The 19,419-nt window shown below is 37.1% G+C and overlaps 1 protein-coding gene and 1 long non-coding RNA gene across 3 annotated transcripts in view; one reads left to right on the top strand and one right to left on the bottom strand.

The window, feature by feature from the left end:
• Nucleotides 1-1,710: 1,710 nt before the first annotated feature.
• LOC122823120 lies at nt 1,711-7,869 on the bottom strand. Of its 2 annotated transcripts, none has more exons than XR_006369283.1 (3): nt 7,780-7,869; nt 7,548-7,677; nt 1,711-1,796 (listed from the first exon to the last, which is right to left on the bottom strand). It is a non-coding gene; the product is annotated as an uncharacterized LOC122823120 (long non-coding RNA). The 2 variants fall into 2 exon arrangements; XR_006369284.1 differs by lacking the exon at nt 1,711-1,796 and adding an exon at nt 6,794-6,890.
• LOC122823118 (heparan sulfate glucosamine 3-O-sulfotransferase 3A1-like) overlaps nt 7,687-19,419 on the top strand; it is a 36,707-nt gene continuing 24,974 nt past the window's right edge. Inside the window, exon 1 of the mRNA XM_044102397.1 lies at nt 7,687-8,427. Coding sequence (XP_043958332.1) covers nt 7,931-8,427 — 497 coding nt within the window. The 5' untranslated portion in view covers nt 7,687-7,930. The remainder of the gene's footprint in view (nt 8,428-19,419) is intronic.

Below are 19,419 nucleotides of genomic sequence, written 5' to 3'. Positions count from 1 at the left end.
AAATGAGATCATTCTGAAGGAGAAGGCACTTCTAAGTCCACATCATCATGGCTGGTTTGGTAACCACATGGCCTTATTTTTTGCTTTTTGCAGATGATGTGGATCCGTTTGCATCTTCAAGCACTGATATTCAGAATATACTGGAGACGTTCCCAACTGTAAAAAGTTGGACTGTTTCTCCCAGGTCAATTGGACTCAGCCAAACAAAATGGAAGGATGGAGTGAAAGATAGACAGGTGGATTAGGACTTCACCTGTAGTAATTTGGGCATTGCTCTTGACAAATGTGGTAAAATAGCTAGCTAAACCAAAATGCAAGGCTATCTGGCTATAGCTATACACCACTCTGGCTATATTCTTATATTAATCAAGGATCATGTCATGTGAATCATGACAGAAATAGATCCTGGATAACAAAGTGACCTTTCTCCATAGAGAAGTTTAAGGAGTTCGGTCAGCTTGGTGGAGATCTCAGAGTGGAGTTACTACTGAGTCAGAAGAAGTGGTTTGGGTACCTGATCAGTATACCTTCTGGTTGCCTCTGTTTGGAAGTTTTTCAAGTATGCCTCATTTGTACAAAATATTTTAGTTATATTTGTTTATCAAAATATTTTACTGACTTCCTCTTGTACAATTTTCAGACATTTACCTCCATCGCTGCAGGCGGGAAGTAAAGAGACAGCAGCTAAATTAAATGTATATTGTATAGAGTGGACAACCTGTTATTTTATTTCAAAAGTTAGTTTAATTACAAGCCAAAAGCCAAAACAAAACTTTTAGAACTTCTAGAATTGAAAAAGAAAATGTCTGGCAACAATTATTTCCAGTGGGATTAAAAATGTCTTAAGTGCATTAAATTGGTCAATTGAATTGTTTAATTGGTAAGTTACAATGCCACTGCCACATGCACAACATATGATGTTGTTGTTGTTGTTGTTTTTTTTACTTTAATTTCCTTGTTGCTTCTTAGATATTACAAATAAATCCAAAGCAAACTGTAAGCCCATTCACTTATATTATTGGCAATATGTCGTAGAATGGAACAGTACAGATTGCAATATAGGCAAAAAATTTCCCATGTGGACCACTTGAAGGCTGCAACTGCCAAGACGCCAAGCTCAGAGTCAGCTGACAAGCATATTAGGTGATTAATTTGGATGATTATTCTCATCATGACCACCCATATGTGTAATTAACCTCACTCTACCCACACCAGCTTGTGCTTAAATCTAATAACCGGCCTGCAGAGAGGAACAACCGCAGAACCCAAGCAGAGCACTTCCTCCTCTCTCCGTCTGCCTCGCACATAATCAGCTGCATCCTGCTGCCTCTTGGAGGAAGGAATGTGACACAATATGTAACGACCCCCATGAGCTGCTGCGTGACTCATTTCAAACATAAACTGTTGGGAGACAATCAAAAAAGAACTAAAATAGCACAAATAATATAATTGAAAAGTTTAGACTTAGGTACCGGTATTTAGGAAACGAAACCAGAAAAAAGATCCCCATCTCTAATTGAAAATTTCCTTTTCATAGAACGCAAAGGTTCAGAGATGAAGGCTTAAAGAATAAGAGAAAATGGCATGTGTGCTTCATTCAAGGTTGACGTTTTAAGACAATTCAAAGAAAACAGCCCACTTCAGATGTGCGTTAATCTGATTAAGAGGACAATTTATTTGGGTTTCCGTGCTCAATAGAAGCCTTTCCTGCTCAGCGCACGGCCTGCCAATGGAGCAGACAAATCCATCCTCAACGAATTGCCAACAGCTGTGTATATAGAACGAGTACATTTCCCCTTGCACGAGAGAAAAAAAAATAAAAATGTTTTACTCACACAGTTACGCAGTACTCCCACAGAAAACACATATGTGCTTGAAATAAGATTTCTTGAAAGAGCAAACATTTCTTGGGGATTTTATGTAAACATATTTTAGAATATGTAAATGCACACCGGCCCCAATAACAAAGTTCTTCCTTTCTGTGCGTACCTTTTTGTTACCCGTCATCAATCAAATAGTAACATCAGATGCAAAATACAGTTATCAAATTGTCTTTATTTTAATGAAAAACATTATTCAAACCAACGAAAGCCTTTGTTTAAAAAAAAATACCTGGCTAATAATAGATTAATTATGTTTTTGGTAGCGTAAGTTCAATTTCAGCAGCCACATCCAAGTCCAATTACTACCAGAAATGTAGAACAAAGAAATCACTTGAATACAACCTCTCTGACAACATGAAGCTGGGTAAAATATCTAAAAGCAGTGCATCATACCAGGCAAAAAAATTTGATGGATCAAGATCAAGTAGTCCGGTGCTGCTTTGCTGCTCCAGAACCAGAATGGCTTACTGTTATTGGTGAAATCATGAATTGTGTTCTCTAACAATAAATTTAAAGTGAGCTTATTATGACCTTAAACTGAAATGCCATTGTCTAAAAAGCTAATTATTAATACCAAACCAGCAAATCCACCTCTGAAAATAATAATAAAAAATAACATTGAAACTCTTCTACTTATAGCCAGTTGAGCAGTATGACCTAATCAGGACGTAAATCCACCAATGTGACTGAAACAAAACAATTCTGCAAAGGTGTGGATCAAAATTCCTCCAGAGTGATTATCCACAACACTCGATCGTAGCCATTTATTAGATTTAAGGGGTAGTTACTGTTTCACATTATTTTAAAACTGGATTTTTTGTATACTTAGGTTGTCTTTGTCTGATATATAATTTTTCTCGGTCTAAAGCATAGCATTTACAAAATAAAACAAAAAAACAGAAGAAATATGTAAAGGGTATGTTCTTTTCTACAGCACCGTGTAAGATTTAAAACATAATTTAGATAAACAATTATTTTTTCCAGCTGACTTCTTAATTTACAATAAATCAAAATGCACTGGTTTCAGGAGTCTAATGTTTGGAGCCAAGAAATTATGCCTGTGTGGAAATTTGTGATGTCGTTCATGGGCCAAAGATGGAACATTATATAAATTACAATCCATATAATTTATGAACATACAAAACTTTTCACCCCTCTTTTGTTCATGATTTTGTAGAATCAAACTATAATCCAATTGTTTAGTCTTTAAGACAAGGTGTCTGCCCAAACAAAAAATAAAACTGTCTGGAAAAAAATCTAAAAAGCCGAATTTTACTGCTACAGATTTCAAGTTGGGAACCGTCAAGCTGTAATGCCGGCAGTAAAGATGTCTCCTCCAAACTGACAGGTCCCAAACCTCAGTTCATAAACCTGTCTGGAGATTATGTGCATGGCTGAGGGACTGAGTTGAACAACTTGGCCGACTCAGGAATGGAAACAGTTTCTCTCACTCCTGATGGCGCGTTTGAGGGAACGCTGATGCACCGTTTTTTGGGGGGGTTTTTTTGTTTTTTTTATGGATGGTTTAAAACATTTCTGTGAAACAACACTTAGACACAGATAACTCAGTTGGTCCTTATTTGGCTTTACCTTGGAACTCTGCTCGCTTTCCCATGACATTCCATGAGAATTTGCTCATTATGCAAAGTAAAAATGCAACAATATTGTCAAAGGATAACAAACAGTTTGTGTTTGGACTCCCATTTAGACCTAAAACCCCAGCTCTGCATCCAAGATTCCAAAACGGCTGCGTCAGTGTAACCATAGTGCTGCAATTTGGATAAACGGCGAAGATGAAAGCCGAATTACGTTTTTACATGCCCTCTAGACTGCTTGCACATTTTTCTTAAAGCACCAATGTCTGGGTGTGTGATTACACACTAAATGCTGTTGCTGTTGTTTTTTTTAAATTATTATTATTTATCTTTTATTTTAAGGAAATGTGTGTCACTGTGCAAACATTGCACCCGGCACGCCCCGGCTTTAGAGTCCCAGCTCAGACGCCACTAATGACAACTTTGGTATTATAATAATCAATGTTTTTAATCAGAGATTTTAAATCTGTCATGTCTAACGACTAAACATGCATTATGTTCAGATTAGATGCTGACATTATATAAAAAGAAGTCAGAGATTTTTTTAAAAGAATGTACTAGAATACATTATATTTTTTCATACTTATATTTTTACCTTAAAATCAATCAATTAAAAATATACTTTTTGTGATCCCAGGGCTGTATGTGGCTCTTCGTAGCTTATAACAACTATGACTAAACGTAAAAAATAAGTAATGTTTTTAATTATAAAAGTAGAGGGAAACATAATTTTCTTATGTTTTGTAGGACATTAAATTTCCTCAATGCAATGAAACTACAAGGTTCTGCTCTTTTGTGTTATTAATCTGCTAACCATCTGCTTTGTTTTAAAATAGGTTACCCTCTGAAATATGAGAAAACCCTAAATTGGTCTCCTTCTACTAACAAATTTAATGTTTTTTCCATATTTGTGAAAGTTTTCTTTTTCTTTTTTTAAAGCCAAGAAAAACACCTCAACCCACCTTCAGAATTAAAATATTATTTTAATAATAAACATCAATGCCACGATGTTTTGATCAAGACTGATAGAAAAAAGTCAGAAAGCCAGTTCCAGGTCGCCAGTAAAAGTTAGCTACTTCCAAGCTGAGAGGCAGAGTTAGTACTGGGGTCTGCAACCTGTTGCTCCAGATCTGCATCTGGCTCTTCAGACCTTCCAATGTGGCCCCTCACGAACTTTGACCAAATAAATTAGGAAGAAATGAGCCACTAGATATGAAAGAGTAAAAATGTTCAGTGCTTTAGCTTCGATTTGATTACAAATCAGTTGAATTTCAATTCAACAAATGTCATCACAAGGAATATTAGAAGATGGATTACATCTATAGGAAGAAATGTATACTCTAAATAAATAGATTTTACTCAAGGCAGAATTTTTTGTTCCTTGTTTTAGAACTTTAATGTTTTTGGTTTTCCAAAGCTTAAAAATATAAATAACTTATTGTAGTTTTCTTATTTTACAATTAAATGAAAAAAGTGCAAGTTAATAGTTATAAAGCTTGAAATTTTAATTTCTTTCCAACTAGGTATAGTGTTAGTCACTTATTGATTAGTTGTGGCTCTTTGGGTTGCACAGTTACTGATTCTAGTGTTGGTAAAATATTAATATAACAATGTCTCTTCCAAAACATTTGCTGAAAGTAAAACTGAGATGGAACAAAACACATGGCAGATGTAATAGGATGGTTATGTTTACTACACTAAAATAATTGTAATTTTTCAGTAACGGAATTTAAATTGTCTGAGTAGTGTTCGAGCTAGGATTATTTTCATTGGTGTTCTTTTTATGACACAGTTCTAAAGCATAGTCAACTGTACTTCTGATTTAGATCCGACTCATTCCTACAGTAAACTACAGACTTCCCCTCACGGACATTAAAGCTGCAGATGTCAGAATAAACATGTACCTTTCTTGTGGAAATGCACTTTGCATTCTTTGCTCTTCTACCATTAATCATGTCTGAACCCTTAAGTTTATTGAGTGACCCCTGGGTCCAGTGCTGTCAGAGCGGAGACTGCTACACTGCACATTAGGACTGACCCTATAAAGATTCATTTTTAAACTTAAAATGGAAAGGCACTGGTAAAGCAATCCCACAAAACTTTAGCTTTGAATTCATCATAAATAGAAATAATTCTTGGTATTTCAGGAAATGAAGACATTTGACCTTCTGTGAGGGAATGTTAAGTGTCATCATGGTTCGTTTGAGGGGGCTGAACACTTCTCCAGGGTCGAGGACATGCAGAAAAGACACGGGGTGTGATTTGTTAAATGCGGGACACCCTCTTGTATTGTCCCAACAACATGGGGGACATCTGGCACTGGCAATACGGCCCACTGTTGAGGTCTCCATTCGCTTTCTCGAGCAGTGAGCTGTGCAGCATTGAAGCACTGCCTGCACATTCTCATGCTAATACTCGGAAGGCAGGAGCAGATGTGAACCATTTGGTTCTGTTCTTGTCCACTTGTTAAGGAATTATGTGCTCCGTTATCATTATTTCTCTTTTTTTGTTCTTCTGTGTGTCATAAAAAGCAATTCCTGACCCAGATCATCTTCTTTGGTGGCCTTACTCAAGCTGAAAACAGCAGTGATAATGCTGAGAGTTTTTACATTAAGGTGTGATGCTAGAGTAACAATCTGTGGTTAAAATGTATAAAATGAACATTTAATTTAGTATTAAGGTGCAGCTATGAGCATGTGTGAATACCCCAAAGTTTACCCCATTAAACTGTGTCAATGAGGAAGGTTTTGTAATGTGTTGCCAATCAGAAGCATCTAAAAATATCAATAGCCAGAACAAAATTTCAGGAGTTATGTTTAGATACGTCACTATTGCAGTAAATACTGTTTATCATTTAAAGTTTTGAAAATTACATATGTTTTCAGTGCAAATATACTACAAATCAGCTGATTTGATACGCTAGCCAATGCTTTTAAAGCCCATGCAAAATGTTATGTGCATTATTTTTAAAATATTGTAACTCCTATTTTCCATCCATCCATCCATTTTCTAATACCCTTGTCCCTAGTAGGGTTGGGAGGTGCTGGTGTCTATCTCCAGCTAACATTCCGGGCGAGAGGCAGGGTCGCCAGTCTGTCGCAGTAACTCCTATTTTTTTATACCTAAATCTGTATGCAAAGGGAACTATAAATAAAAAGAAATTTAAGCATAAAAAAAATTAACGAAAAAATAAAATTATACTGCACCTCATTTAAGCTTGTCCATACCTCTCTTAAATTCATACATAAAAAATATTATTCACATTAGATCATGGCTGAGTGGGGGAAGCAGATTTATAGGTGTGACCATTTCTCCTCTCTGCCCACATCGGAGGCCTGGCAGAGTTCACAGCTGCTTATGATTCTGTTTGTGGACTTAAAGAAGTCTCAAAATATCCTTGAAATCAACAGCACTAGAGGAAAAACTGTGTAAAAATAGTGGACATTCAAACAACTGTCAAGATCTAGCTGTGCAAGCATGCAAGTTCATTCTGAAAACAGACTGCAAGATGCTAAAGAAAGACTCCAAAACTCCCAAAGTGGTCATCATGCGATCTCCACTGCCCACAGGTACCATCAGAGAGAATTTTACAAGTTTAGCCATCATTGGAGAAAAAGAAATCCTTTGCTTTTTGAAAAAAACAAAAAAAACAACAACTAACAAACTAAGGTTTGGTACAGACAACAAATAGAAAGGGAAGAACATTATTTCAGTAATCCTTGCCTTTGCATTTGTTGTCTCTGCCAAACTTTAGTTTGGCTGTCATGCTCTGGACTCTGCAACACAACCATGGTTTATTTTTTTACAGATCTCTTCTATTTCCTTGATCCACAATAGTGTATTCTTTAATGTAAAACTTGTAGGTTTCTGTAGCAGCAACTTTTACTTTTTGTCTACATTTTGAGCTTGAATTCAATGCTAGCAGGATTTCCTTAATATTAAAACGTAGAAGTAAATGTATTTAAATCATTCAAGAGTATTTTAGTTTTCTTCTTCAAGTCTATATTTATAATTTTAACTTTATTTACTAATTTCACAAATTAGTGAGCCTACCATGAGCTCCACCCACCTGGAAGCTTATTGGTTGTTTGATTCGCTCTTCTTCCTCCCATTGGTCAGGTGCCGTGTCAGTCATCTTACTTGACGTGTGAGACAAGTTTACAACTCTATACACGTGCTGCTGGTGAATCAGGAGCATCCTACATCAGGAGAGAGGCGCAGACTATAAACCGAGTGCTTAATTAATCCACCTCCACTTTCGCGGGGTTATCTTTGTTTCATTTAAAGTAGTCCTGCCTTACATGTCAAGTTTAAGCCCCATTTGTTGTTTTTTTGGAGGGTTTATGCTCTACATCGCAGTGTGGATGAAGATTATTTTCGCACTTTTCTTCATGGAAAGTGGATTCAGTAATGTTCAGTTAGCATGGCTGTGGCTCCTTCACCGGAGCCGGTATGGCGTTTAGCCTCATCCGCAAACTGGACGCCCCGTCCGGAGGCATCCTGTCCAGGAAAGCGGTGGTCATGCTGTGTTCCCTCCTCGCCCCTCTCATCCTCCTGCACCTCCTCACCGACCGCTGCGCCTCGCCTTCACCGGTCAGAGGCTCTCCGCGGAACAAGCGGCTCGTGAGCGAACGGCGCGCCACTGGCCACGGGGTCGCCGAAGGGGCTATAACGGCTGTGCGCGCGGAGCCGACGGTTTGGCAGCTTCCAGAAGAGTTCCCTGCTTTTCCACCGCCGCAGGATCTGGTCGTTTCTCCCAGGTTCGCAGGTAAAATCAGCCCGCTCGGTGAGGGGAGCAAGAAGCTGCCCCAGGCTCTCATCATCGGGGTGAAGAAAGGAGGGACCCGAGCTCTGCTGGAGTTTCTACGGGTACATCCGGACATAAGGGCAGTGGGAGCGGAGCCGCACTTCTTCGACCGTAACTATGACTACGGACTGGAGTGGTACAGGTAAATATGTACAACTAATATAGTCTTTACTGAAGAAAGACAATGCACTTACATAAGTTGTCTAATTTGTGTAAATGTTCCTCAAGCTTAAATGAAGCAGAATATTACAACTCTAAAATTAATTCCAACTTATTCCAGGATTTATTAAAATGTCCAAATCTGATTTATAGATAAAATTAAAGGTCCAAAATTGCCAATGAGCATTTTTTTTGTATTTAATTAGCTTATATCTTACAAGCAAAACGTTACAATTAAAGCATGAGCGCATATTCTTTTGGAAAAACCTTCAAGTTTATTATTTTTTCATGTCTCAACAAATCAAATTGCTCAGATTTGCAAACAAGAGAAAATAAAATAAAGTTTTTACAAGTGTAACATCAAACTGTGATATGAAAACAGCTAAGTTAAAAGTTGTAATTGCCCTAAATATAATGTGCAAAAATGACACTGGCATACCTTCAATGTGCTCCCTCACTATAGAGCTTTATGACGTTATTAATCGTCTGGATACAGTTATCAGTAGATATAGTTTTGTATACTGCTAAATACCAAATAATTTTTTGTTTGTTTTTCCTTTTCAAAACTGTTCCACAAATTAAGCACCTTATTTAACCTTAAAAAACAATTTATTTTTAATAGTTAATGTACAAAGTTTCAATAGATCAATTTAAGAATAACCCAACTGTGTTATCCTCACTGTGGGTTATCCTCATATTTCAGTAAAGCTCTGAAAAGTTCTAATGGTAACAAACTGAATTAATATAGCACCTTTCCAGTCATACTGACCACTCATAGCGCTCTACACTACAACTAGATACATGCTTTCGCATTGACAAACACACACAACAATATGGAGGTTGTAAGGCAAGTTGGGATTAAGGCCCATCAACATGTGACAGAAAAAACTGAATCAAATTTACAACTTTGCGATTTTAAGACATTTAGTCTACCACTGAGCTTCAATTGCCAAAAAAACCCAAAAAACAACTAAACTCTGCAGTCACATGATACATGGTTTCCAGTGAGATTGTGGTTGTATTTCATCAGACTCTTTCATGTTCAAATAAGGATGGATTTTTTTTCTTATTTATTTGAGAGTGGCTAATATTTCATTCCTCCAAATTTTTGCACCACCCCCTTTCCGGCGTCCTTTCTGCTGTATTAATTTCTTCATGATTTTGAGATACTAACCTAATATTAGCCTGCTTCTTCTCTTCTTTGATATGACTCTTTGATCATTTGTTCCTTAACTTGTTTTGTTTGCAGCTCCAGTGAGTCACTAGAATATGGAAATAATGGTTTTGCTGCTTCTCCAAATAAGCATTTTGCCTTCAACATCGTAAATATTAATAAGTTCCATTGTCGAACTATGTTACATTATGTTCAATTCTCTTCCCTTAATGTAAGGTACGGACTGTGTCTGTTTTGGCTTGCCATTCAGTCAGAACCTTTGGGAATCTTTGAAAAGGACTGGATTATTCTGTTCTGAGTCATTAAATTGCCACAGTGATAGATAGTGTTTTTCTTGTGTTTTATTTGGCCTCCCATACATCACTGATAAAGACATGTCACAGTCCAGAAATCTTTATTTTGAATCTCAACTCTCAGAAGTAGCCTAATTGCTGCTGAAATCAGCACAGCCTGTTGATTTATTGAAGCTGCGTTGGCTCTGGTTTTATTAGATGTTATCAAGCGGCTCATTTTGTTTCACATTTCAGGCTTGACCACCTTTAGCTTCTTTAGTCAAACCCAATGGAAACAAACTTGAAGCCAGTTTTAGAAACAACCAAGGGAGGAAAAACAAGTAGTTAAAATATTTTTGATAATTTGTGGTTCACATTTTCTCTGCTGAGTCAGAGTTTGTGTCAAACGTTTCTCAAAACATTTGTTACCTAATGTTTTTTTTAAATCTGTCATGATAAGACACCCAAATAATTTAACTATTTTTTGTCATTCTAAATTTTCTGCAAATATTTTTTACACAATTACACCATTATACATATCCTGCAGATAGCTTGCAAGCTACCGTAAATTGTTACAAAATCAGATATGTTCCGAAATGCTAACAATATTTGCACAAAACTTCAAAATGATACACTTGTCTTCTCTACAGCATTTAGTCACTATGATTTTAATTTTTAAAATATGAAATAAACAAATGTTTAGTAATAGCTTTTTAGTACCTATGAGTGTTAAAACCTTTTTGCCATTTTTCATAGAAGAGTACTAGTAAAACAAAATGACAAAAGCTGGCCAATTAGTCAGATTATGAGCTGCTTAAATGTTGCTCTTAGTTTGAAACAATGTCAACTGAATGGTTGCTGTTTCTTGATTCTGTGAAAGCCTGCATTTCTTAGCAGCCAGAAACATGGAAATAGTAGTGGTAGTTTTTTTTTTCAGCCTGCTGTTTTACCATATTGCCGTGGCAACTCAGTAAAAGAACTTTAAAGTGATATGTTGGAAAATGTTTACAACTCTGAAATTGTAACATTTTAAGCCGGTCTAGATTCCCCTACAGGCTTCAGGGAGGTTGGAGTGAAAGTGTTTTTTGTTAACCAGAAAGGTTAAAAACTTGTTCATGGCTTTTGTAGTTTGTTTTTGCTTTTAGAGAATCAGATTCCACGTAAATACACATTTACTCTCCCTTAATGTCTCCTTTTCCTCATGGAGGAGTTTCTGTAGCTCATGTCGAATTTGTGATTGATTTCATCTGTCACTGCTGAAACTGTGTGAGTGAGTGTTGGTGTGTTCACATTTCTGCAGGCCTGTGGGGAATAATGGCTCTTCCTCTCAGTGGCTCTCTGTCTAATGGGGCATTGCCGACATTGCGGCTCTGTTATTAAGAAGGATTAGGGCCATAATGAAAGGTTACCTGAGTGTCTCAGGAGGTATAATTCACCCTTTTGATTGAGTTAACACTACACACAGCACTGCCTAAAAACCCAGAGACCAAACTTTTACTCTCGTTCACCAAAAACTCCCTTCAGAGCCCCCTCTGACCCCCTCCCCTTCGCTCCCCCTAAACATTTTGGCTTTCTCCCATCTCCCACTCAAACACCGCCCTCTTTGTGCCTTGCTGAGAGTGAACATTTTCTTTTTGCCATCACTCTTTCACACTCTTCTGTTTACCTATTCATCCATTGTGGGGTTTTATATCCATGAGGGTCCCATCTATCCCGAGGAGTTGCCAAGATTCTCTGGAATTTGGATCGCGCCTCCAAGGACAGACCTCCGTGCCGGTCCACCTTAATGCTGCCCATTAAAACAACAAAAAGATCCTTGAATTAGAAAGAGGAATAAATAACTGTTAGAAGAACACAGTCCACTCAGCTGGAGTTCATCTTGTCGGCTCTTCTCTACAACGCCTGAGAGTCCTCCTGTTGATGGCTCTTGTGTTTCTTTTTTTTCCTACTAAGATTGTGATTGAACTTTGTTCATCCTGAATTGTTGGTTTGAGGGCATACAAAGGTATTTTCTTGTGCTTCACTGGTGCTTGTCGAAACCAAGAAATCGGTCTGATTGCAATGGTTAAACCAACAAACTTCTTGACAAAGTTGCTGCCGCCGTCGTGCTGCTGGGCTACAGTTATTTCAAGAAACTCTTAAAATTCCTCTTCTGTGGTATGTTTATGAAACGTCTTCTATGTGATTGTTAAAAAGCTGAGCGTAAGGATGCACACATGTGACATTCATGGTGACTTAATAAATTAAGAATATCAGATTGTTTTACAAATGCCATTTAATACCAACAGTTGTGTATATTTTATTACATGGTCTTCTCTACCTGGACTTATTTAACTTCAAACTTAAACTTTGGTCTAAAATGCATGTTTTGATCGTTTCTTTCAGTGTGAAACACCCTGTGTGTTTTGCAGAAAGATTGACTCCTCAAGAGTTTTGCATTCTTGTTCGTTGCAGTTGGAACTTTTATATTTTCTGCTTTGATTGTAAACGCTGCCAAAGAAAGGTTTAGACTGGGGGCTATATTTTTGTAGCTTTATCCGTCCTTTTGCAGATTAACAATGTTCTGGAATTTTCTTCTTTTTCCCATATTGCAGTGTGGGGAAATGAGCCTTTTAATAAAAAAATCATTGTTAGTTACATTTATTAGATAGATTACATTTATTATTGTAACTAGTGGTTCCTCTAGTAATTTCCAGTTGGATTTTGCTGAAACTTTCAGTGTGTCACTGCAAATACAGGATTAATTTAAGGCTTTGTACACTTCTGTACCCAGGGAACCAGGAAATGTAGAGGAGTCAATATAATTTTGAATCCAAAATAAATTTTTGAGATGTTTTATGTGTTTTCTTGAAGTTTACTTTTTTTTTTTTAAATCAAAACCAAATTTCAGATGTTTCATATTGTTTTGAGTGATTTTTATTTATTTTTTTTTACACACTAAACAAACCAAGTATCCAGTCAGTTGGTGTTACATTTCACCGCACATTACTCTGTCTAACCACACACAAAAACCTGTTCTTGTTCCGGCTCTTGTTGTGGAAATGGACACGCCAAGCGAACAAGCAGGTCAAGCACAAGCACTGTGAAGTTAGGCGGAGGTCCATGCTACAGAGTAGTAACTATTATGTTTTTGGCCGACTTGGGTTACTGAACACCCAGGCTTTCACCTGTCCTTCAGACGGCTAAAGACCGGTTGGATTAGGCCTCACCTGATCCCTGAGTGGGCTAATTACCCTCCATAAAAACATGTATGACCACACAAAGAACAAACCCAACTATATGCGGATGTGCTTAAAAAGGTGACTAACTAAAGTACACAGGTGCTTTAGAGGAAATCTGTTTTCTATAGTTTATAGGAGTGAAATTTTTTATATATCTTTTTTTATATTTGTAAAACCAGAAGAAAGACCAAAAAAATCTGTATGTGTGTGTAGAAAATCCTAAAAATCACATTATCTTAAGCTGTACCGTTCCTTTAACAGTGCAGGTACTTAAGACAAAGTTCTGTAATGGTAAAAAAAAAAAAACAGTTTTTGATTATAAATGCAATGACCCAGTGTTGACTTGTGATTGCAACTGCCTTCGTACGCAGATCTCTTTCCCTCTGTCGCTCCGTGATTAGTGCCGCCAGACAGTTTTAGATGTGGATAAACTCAGAGCAAATTAAGGATTTTATTTCTGATTTTCAAGTATAACTCAAGATCCAAATGTAATTCTTTAAGCAAGTAAAATTACTTGAAATCCATAAGAGTTTTCAAAAAGTCATTACATTCCCCCACCCCTGTAATTGTAACTGATTCGCCGGTTTGGTTTGGCCAAATGTTTTTATTTTTTATGAAAAGACCATTTAGATTTGGTAGAAAACTCATAAAAAGCAGCATTAAATCAATGTTCATCTGGTGGCTCTTTTATCTGGGCGGCTGAGTTTAAACATTGTCCTCATCTGCTGTTGATTCGTATTTCTTATGTCGTTCTGTGAAGTTCGGCAAATTGTTGGAAAGAATGACACAACTCCAACTGGAAGAGGTTATACATTAAGACCTTGTGTTCGTCGTACAACAGGAATGTTGTTCTCATGTTATACAAAGCTTTCTGTAATTTAATCAGCCCTTTGGAAATTTTACAATACTTAAATCACAGCAGTAGAAAAAAAAAAAGCTATTTGCATGTGAGCATTGCTTGTCTTGTAACTGCTTTGGTGCGAAACACACAGCAGCTGCAATTGAAAACTCAGTCCAGCAGAAATCCTTTTTTAGGAAAATTTTCTGTGAAAATATAATCTTAATCTAATTAGCTCTGTGATACTTTTTATTTCCATTGCTGTTTTACAGAGGGTTAAAAATGAACATATTAACTCTATGATCATATTAACTCATGTTTATGTGTAGGCTTTTAGGAGCGTTCTTAGTTTTCACAAATCCTTTCATTTTGGCATCACTTTTATATAAAAGTATTCATTTGGAGGTGGATTTTTTGTAAAATAGTTTCAATACATCACTTAATGTCTATGATGCACAGATATAAAAACTAGGGACATGATCTTAGACTTCTTTAATTTGTGGTTTGATTTAAAGCTACTGCCTTTCTCAATTTTCTATTATGTTATGGACCTTAAAAAATAAGAATATATCAATAAATGAATAATTTATTCACAAAGAATTTCCCCAGATAGCTTTTAAAAGTGATCTACGAAATAAGATAAGAAAAAGTGTCATAAAACTCAAAACCACAGGAGATAAAAACATAAAAGCAAGCAAATATGCCTGAACTCATGCAAGTCTGAAAAGACAAGAAAAGGCAGGAAATACATTTATGATGAAGTATTTTTAAACCTAATTAAATGCCTGAATAAATAGACATGTCTTTAACAGATCTTTTTCAGAATCTTATGTTTAGTCAGAAGATCCTATCATTCAGAGCTTTATATATGAGCAATAATATTTTTAAAAGAAACTTAAAGTGAGAATTAATTAATTAGCCTTAAGAAGGTGGGAAACTTGATTGCACCTTTTATGGGAAACAACATAATTTATTGAAAGTGACAATGGAAGTAATATTTAAAGAGAAGACAAATAAGAATTAGGATCTCAAATTTAAATTTGAAAATCTCTATTAGGGCAAAACAACATAATAATTGTGCAAAGATGGGTCAGTAAATGTGCATGTGCCATCATGTTGTTAAAAAGGTTGTAAAAAGTTTACAATTGTAAAATATACTGTCTGACTTGTTACATGAATTGCCTTACATTTATTCTCATCTGGTGGACCTACTCAAGTTTGGGAAACGGTCTAACGCCTCTGCGGGTGAAACCGCCAACTGGTCCCAGAAAAATCTTCTTGGTTCTCAGATTAAGTGGGTAGCACTAGTATCATTAGTCTGTGAAAAATTACTTCAAACAGGCTGATTTTCTCACTCCAGTTCTGAACAGCATTTAGTTGTTCTTTATAACTCTGAGGAGCTAAGGAACATTCCTAAAATATAATGAATAATAAAAAAAAAACTCTGCCACTGGATTTTTTAAAAACCTTTCTCTTTGTTGTCCATGGCAGTTCAAACAGCAGTTTATGTCTATGTTACAATTTTTCAGTAACATAGACTACACATTTTTGTGAAAATGTAAGGGTCATCATCAAAGTTAACTTAATCAGCTCAGGTCCTGCAAAAAGTCCCTGTTATGACTAAATATTCCTTACCGGGTTTTAGATTTAACTTTTTAAGTCTCATCTTTGCGCATTCCTTCATTGTGTTTTCTGTGAGTTTATTAAATTTTCATGAGAAACACTCTTGCATTATTCAGTTGTTCTGCCATAGTCCTAAAATTTAAATGTTAATCTGTGACAAAACTACATGACATACAATTTGGAGCACCAACCAAATGCAACTGAATAATTGCAGTGTTTTTTGGAAATCAAATTAATTGGCATTTTATCTATAATTTGATCCTTTATGACAAGAGACTGTGCATTTCACAAAGTTTAGTGAACTTACTGGGGTTCTAAACATGAACTGTTCCAAGTCAATTCCATGACTGCTGTCAGTCACTGTAATAAAGTCAGGTGTAAGCTGTGTAAAAGACAATGGAGATAAAAGCAACAGGCTTTCAGAGGAAGGCATCCATTTAGAAACAGTTACTATTCCATGTGAAAAACTGGGACCCATCCACCCTGCCTGGAACCTGCAGTAATATCTACCATAAATTCACATTGACCGATATAAAAATATGACTATTGAGACATTTTTGGATATTTGAGTCAGTAAATGTAATGAATTCATAGTTATAAACAGTGTTGGGTAAGTTACTTTAAAAATGTAATCCGTTACAGTTACAAGTTACCTTGTTTAAAATGTAATTGTAGTGTAACTTTTTCGATTACTTTTAAAAAGTAATGTAACTAATTACTTTTGATTACTTTTTGATTACTTTGAGGTTTTAATGAGTATTGACCCATGTTCAACATTTTATTTTTCTTAGTGCACTGCAGGTTAGTGCACCGCCACAGGCAGTGCAATAATATGATTCTCCATTATCTGTTTCTGTCAGCATTAGCCTTTTAGCTTAAATAAGTTATTACCTATTTTTCTGACTTAATAGCCATGGTTAGTATACTGAATGGAGTAAGTAAATTATAGAGAACATTCTAATGATACCCCACATGCTGCTGAAAGCATTTAGGCTTACATTAGTATTTTGGCTAATTTCAGCTTATAGACTCATTTTAACAGACTGAATGGTGCACGTCCAGCTTACTTAACATACTTGTGACTTTCCACAAGCTAATGACTACTATTCAGCTAAGTTAGCATTGATGCTAATTTTTAGCATCAAAACCCTGGGTCCAAACCGACACACTTTGGCAGGCCCCAGTTAAATTTCTTCAGGAATTTTCTAGTTTACTTTATGTTCATGAAAATCATAACACTAGCACATTGCATACAATGTCTCATGGGAAAGAATATATTCCAACGTTTGTCATGCATCAACACCAAACAGTCAAATATTTGTAAAACATTTTTATATTCACAGATGTAAATGTAAAGCAGTGCATAAATGTTACAGAAGAGGGTACTATTGTTTTCTGTAATTGCTGGTGTTACGCCCCCAAGGTCTAGGGGTCCAGGGGCGGTAACATAAAAATGTCCAGAGAAAAATAATTAAATAAAAGAGGTGATTTATTACAAAAAAGGGTTTCACAGAACCAAAACAAAGTACAACATAACCCAATTGAAACAAAGGAAAATGACTAACAAATGTAAGACTGAGCAGTGCAAATTAAATTACAAAAGTTCAAACAAATCAGTCCAAAGGTAACTCAAACAATCCAAATCAAAAGACACAAAGGGAACACCAAACCTCCCTAGCACAAGCTAGTAGCAGCACACACAATCAAACTGCTTTAGCAGTAGCAAACAAAGTTCCAAGTGCTCTACACAGCAGCATCAAACAAAAAGTAGGGGAACAGCTTTACAGAACCTCTTCCTACTAGCTGTCCCCACGAAGGACTGTTCCAGGAGCCTTTTAAAGGTACAGGTGAGGCTCATCAGCATCTGATTGGCTGGCCACGATCTGCTGATCCAAGGGTGTGTGTCTCCTGCAGCTTCCAGGCAACCAATCAGAATAAGTGTTGTCACAGCTGATCCTGCTTAACAAAAGAAAAAGGAGCATGTACAGACTCAAGAGGCCAGGGGCCGTAACAGCTGGTATTACCACAATTCCGAGATGTTTGTCCTGTCGGGGACACCGTAGTGCAGGGGATTTTTGCGCGCGAGCTGCTGTATTCCTTACAGTGTGTTTACTGCCTGTAAGGTAAGCAGCAGCTCCGCTAGCCCGGTGTAAAATATACATTGCGTTGGTATGCCGATCTTTTTTCTGTTTGTTCAGTGTGCCAGTTGGCTGCAGATTGCATCTTGTTTTGCACCGAACACTCCCCACTTTCACGAAAAGAAACACAACGCAGAGCCCATAGGGTGTCTTCCACCAGCTGCAGGTCTGAAGAGGGAGAGCCTGGGTTACATAAATGAAATGATCCTTAAATTTCTAGTGCTGGAAGGTTGTCATTTTTGATGCGCTGCTTGAGCTGAAATGGAACCGTCCGCTCGCTTGCTGTTCCTCCAGGAGGCTCCACCAGCACAGGATGGAACATCAGAGTGGCATTGCGGCTATGATAGAGACAAGGAGCCGTAGCGGGAAACGGCGATAAAGAGCGCAAAGCAATAAAAATATCATTACATATTTCACAAAGGTTTTTGTTTACATATTTTTTTTAATGTAACTAAATTTGTAATTCTTAATATTTTCGGAAGTAACTGTAACTGGATTACATATTTTCTCATTGTAACTGTAACGAATTACAGTTACTCTTTTTTTGTAATTAAATTACGTAACGTCGTTACATGTAATTCGTTACTACCCAACACTGGTTATAAAATGTTTAGCAATCCTGTTTATGTAGCATTTTAGTGAGGTGAAGACGGCAGAAACATTCGAAATACTAGGGAACACATTTTTAGCAGACTAACCTTTGGACGTTTGACCCTAGACAAGGTCAGTTTTAATTATCACATCTAGGAAAGTTTTTAAACAACATGAATTTGACCCACCCTCTACCCTAAAGATGTGTCAGTTTACTTGGTATTGATTACACAAATTACCAATCAGTTTGAAAATATTCTTAGTTACTGAGAACTTTCCTTTGAAGTTAAAATAAAATCTTTCCTGAATTTAATTTTGCAAATTTCTCAGGTAAAAACAGAATTTAAGTAATGTGATATGCTTATTTGATCTATAAATAATAAAAAAAGGTTTTCGGCATATTGCAGATTTTATTATATTTTACAATAATTGTCTCAGATTTTCTGGAGCATCTGTTAAAAGCAGCAGGGTTTTCCGGGGCAGGTGGAGCGGAAGGTCCAGGGGGAGGTGGAGGAGGTCGTGACAGGGGTTGCAGAGGGCATGCACTCAGTGGATGTGAGGTAATGTGATCACCAAAAGACCTCCTGAGCATGAGCTCTGAGCTGCCTCTGGATTGTGAAAGTGATTATCGGGGGTATAATTGTACAGCCTGGACGCTCACCTCTTGCTGAAGGCATGCAGACCACAACCACGGCACCCCAATCCTCTCATGCTCCCCTCCCCCCCAACTCCTTGACCTCCTCAGCCCCCCGCCGACTTCTCTGCAGCTGACCCTTGCAGGCCCCATGTTGGGGAGGTATATGGAAGCAAGGGAAATATCAAAAGTAATGCCTGTCAGCAGCTGCCCTGTGGCATCCCGAGAATCTGCCCTCCAATGGGTGGGTGAGGACAGGCAGCAGGTGCAGACCCCACCTGGATCTCCACTGCTCACACCTGATGCATTCACCTGACACACCTAAAATAAGACTATTTGTTGTCTCACTGAACTGGGAGGCCAGTGTCCTGCTTTGGTGTAGATATTTCAGGTGTCAGGGATCAGCACCTCCTGGAGCTTTGATGAACATGTGAAGAAAAGAAGGGTGATTGATCAGAGTCAGGAGGGTCGTCCAGAGGCCTTC

This window comes from Gambusia affinis, linkage group LG20 (assembly GCF_019740435.1).
Source record: "Gambusia affinis linkage group LG20, SWU_Gaff_1.0, whole genome shotgun sequence".
NCBI classification, from domain to species: domain Eukaryota; kingdom Metazoa; phylum Chordata; class Actinopteri; order Cyprinodontiformes; family Poeciliidae; genus Gambusia; species Gambusia affinis.
Note: the sequence above shows the minus strand (reverse complement) of the source record. Positions and strands in the feature narration are given on the sequence as shown.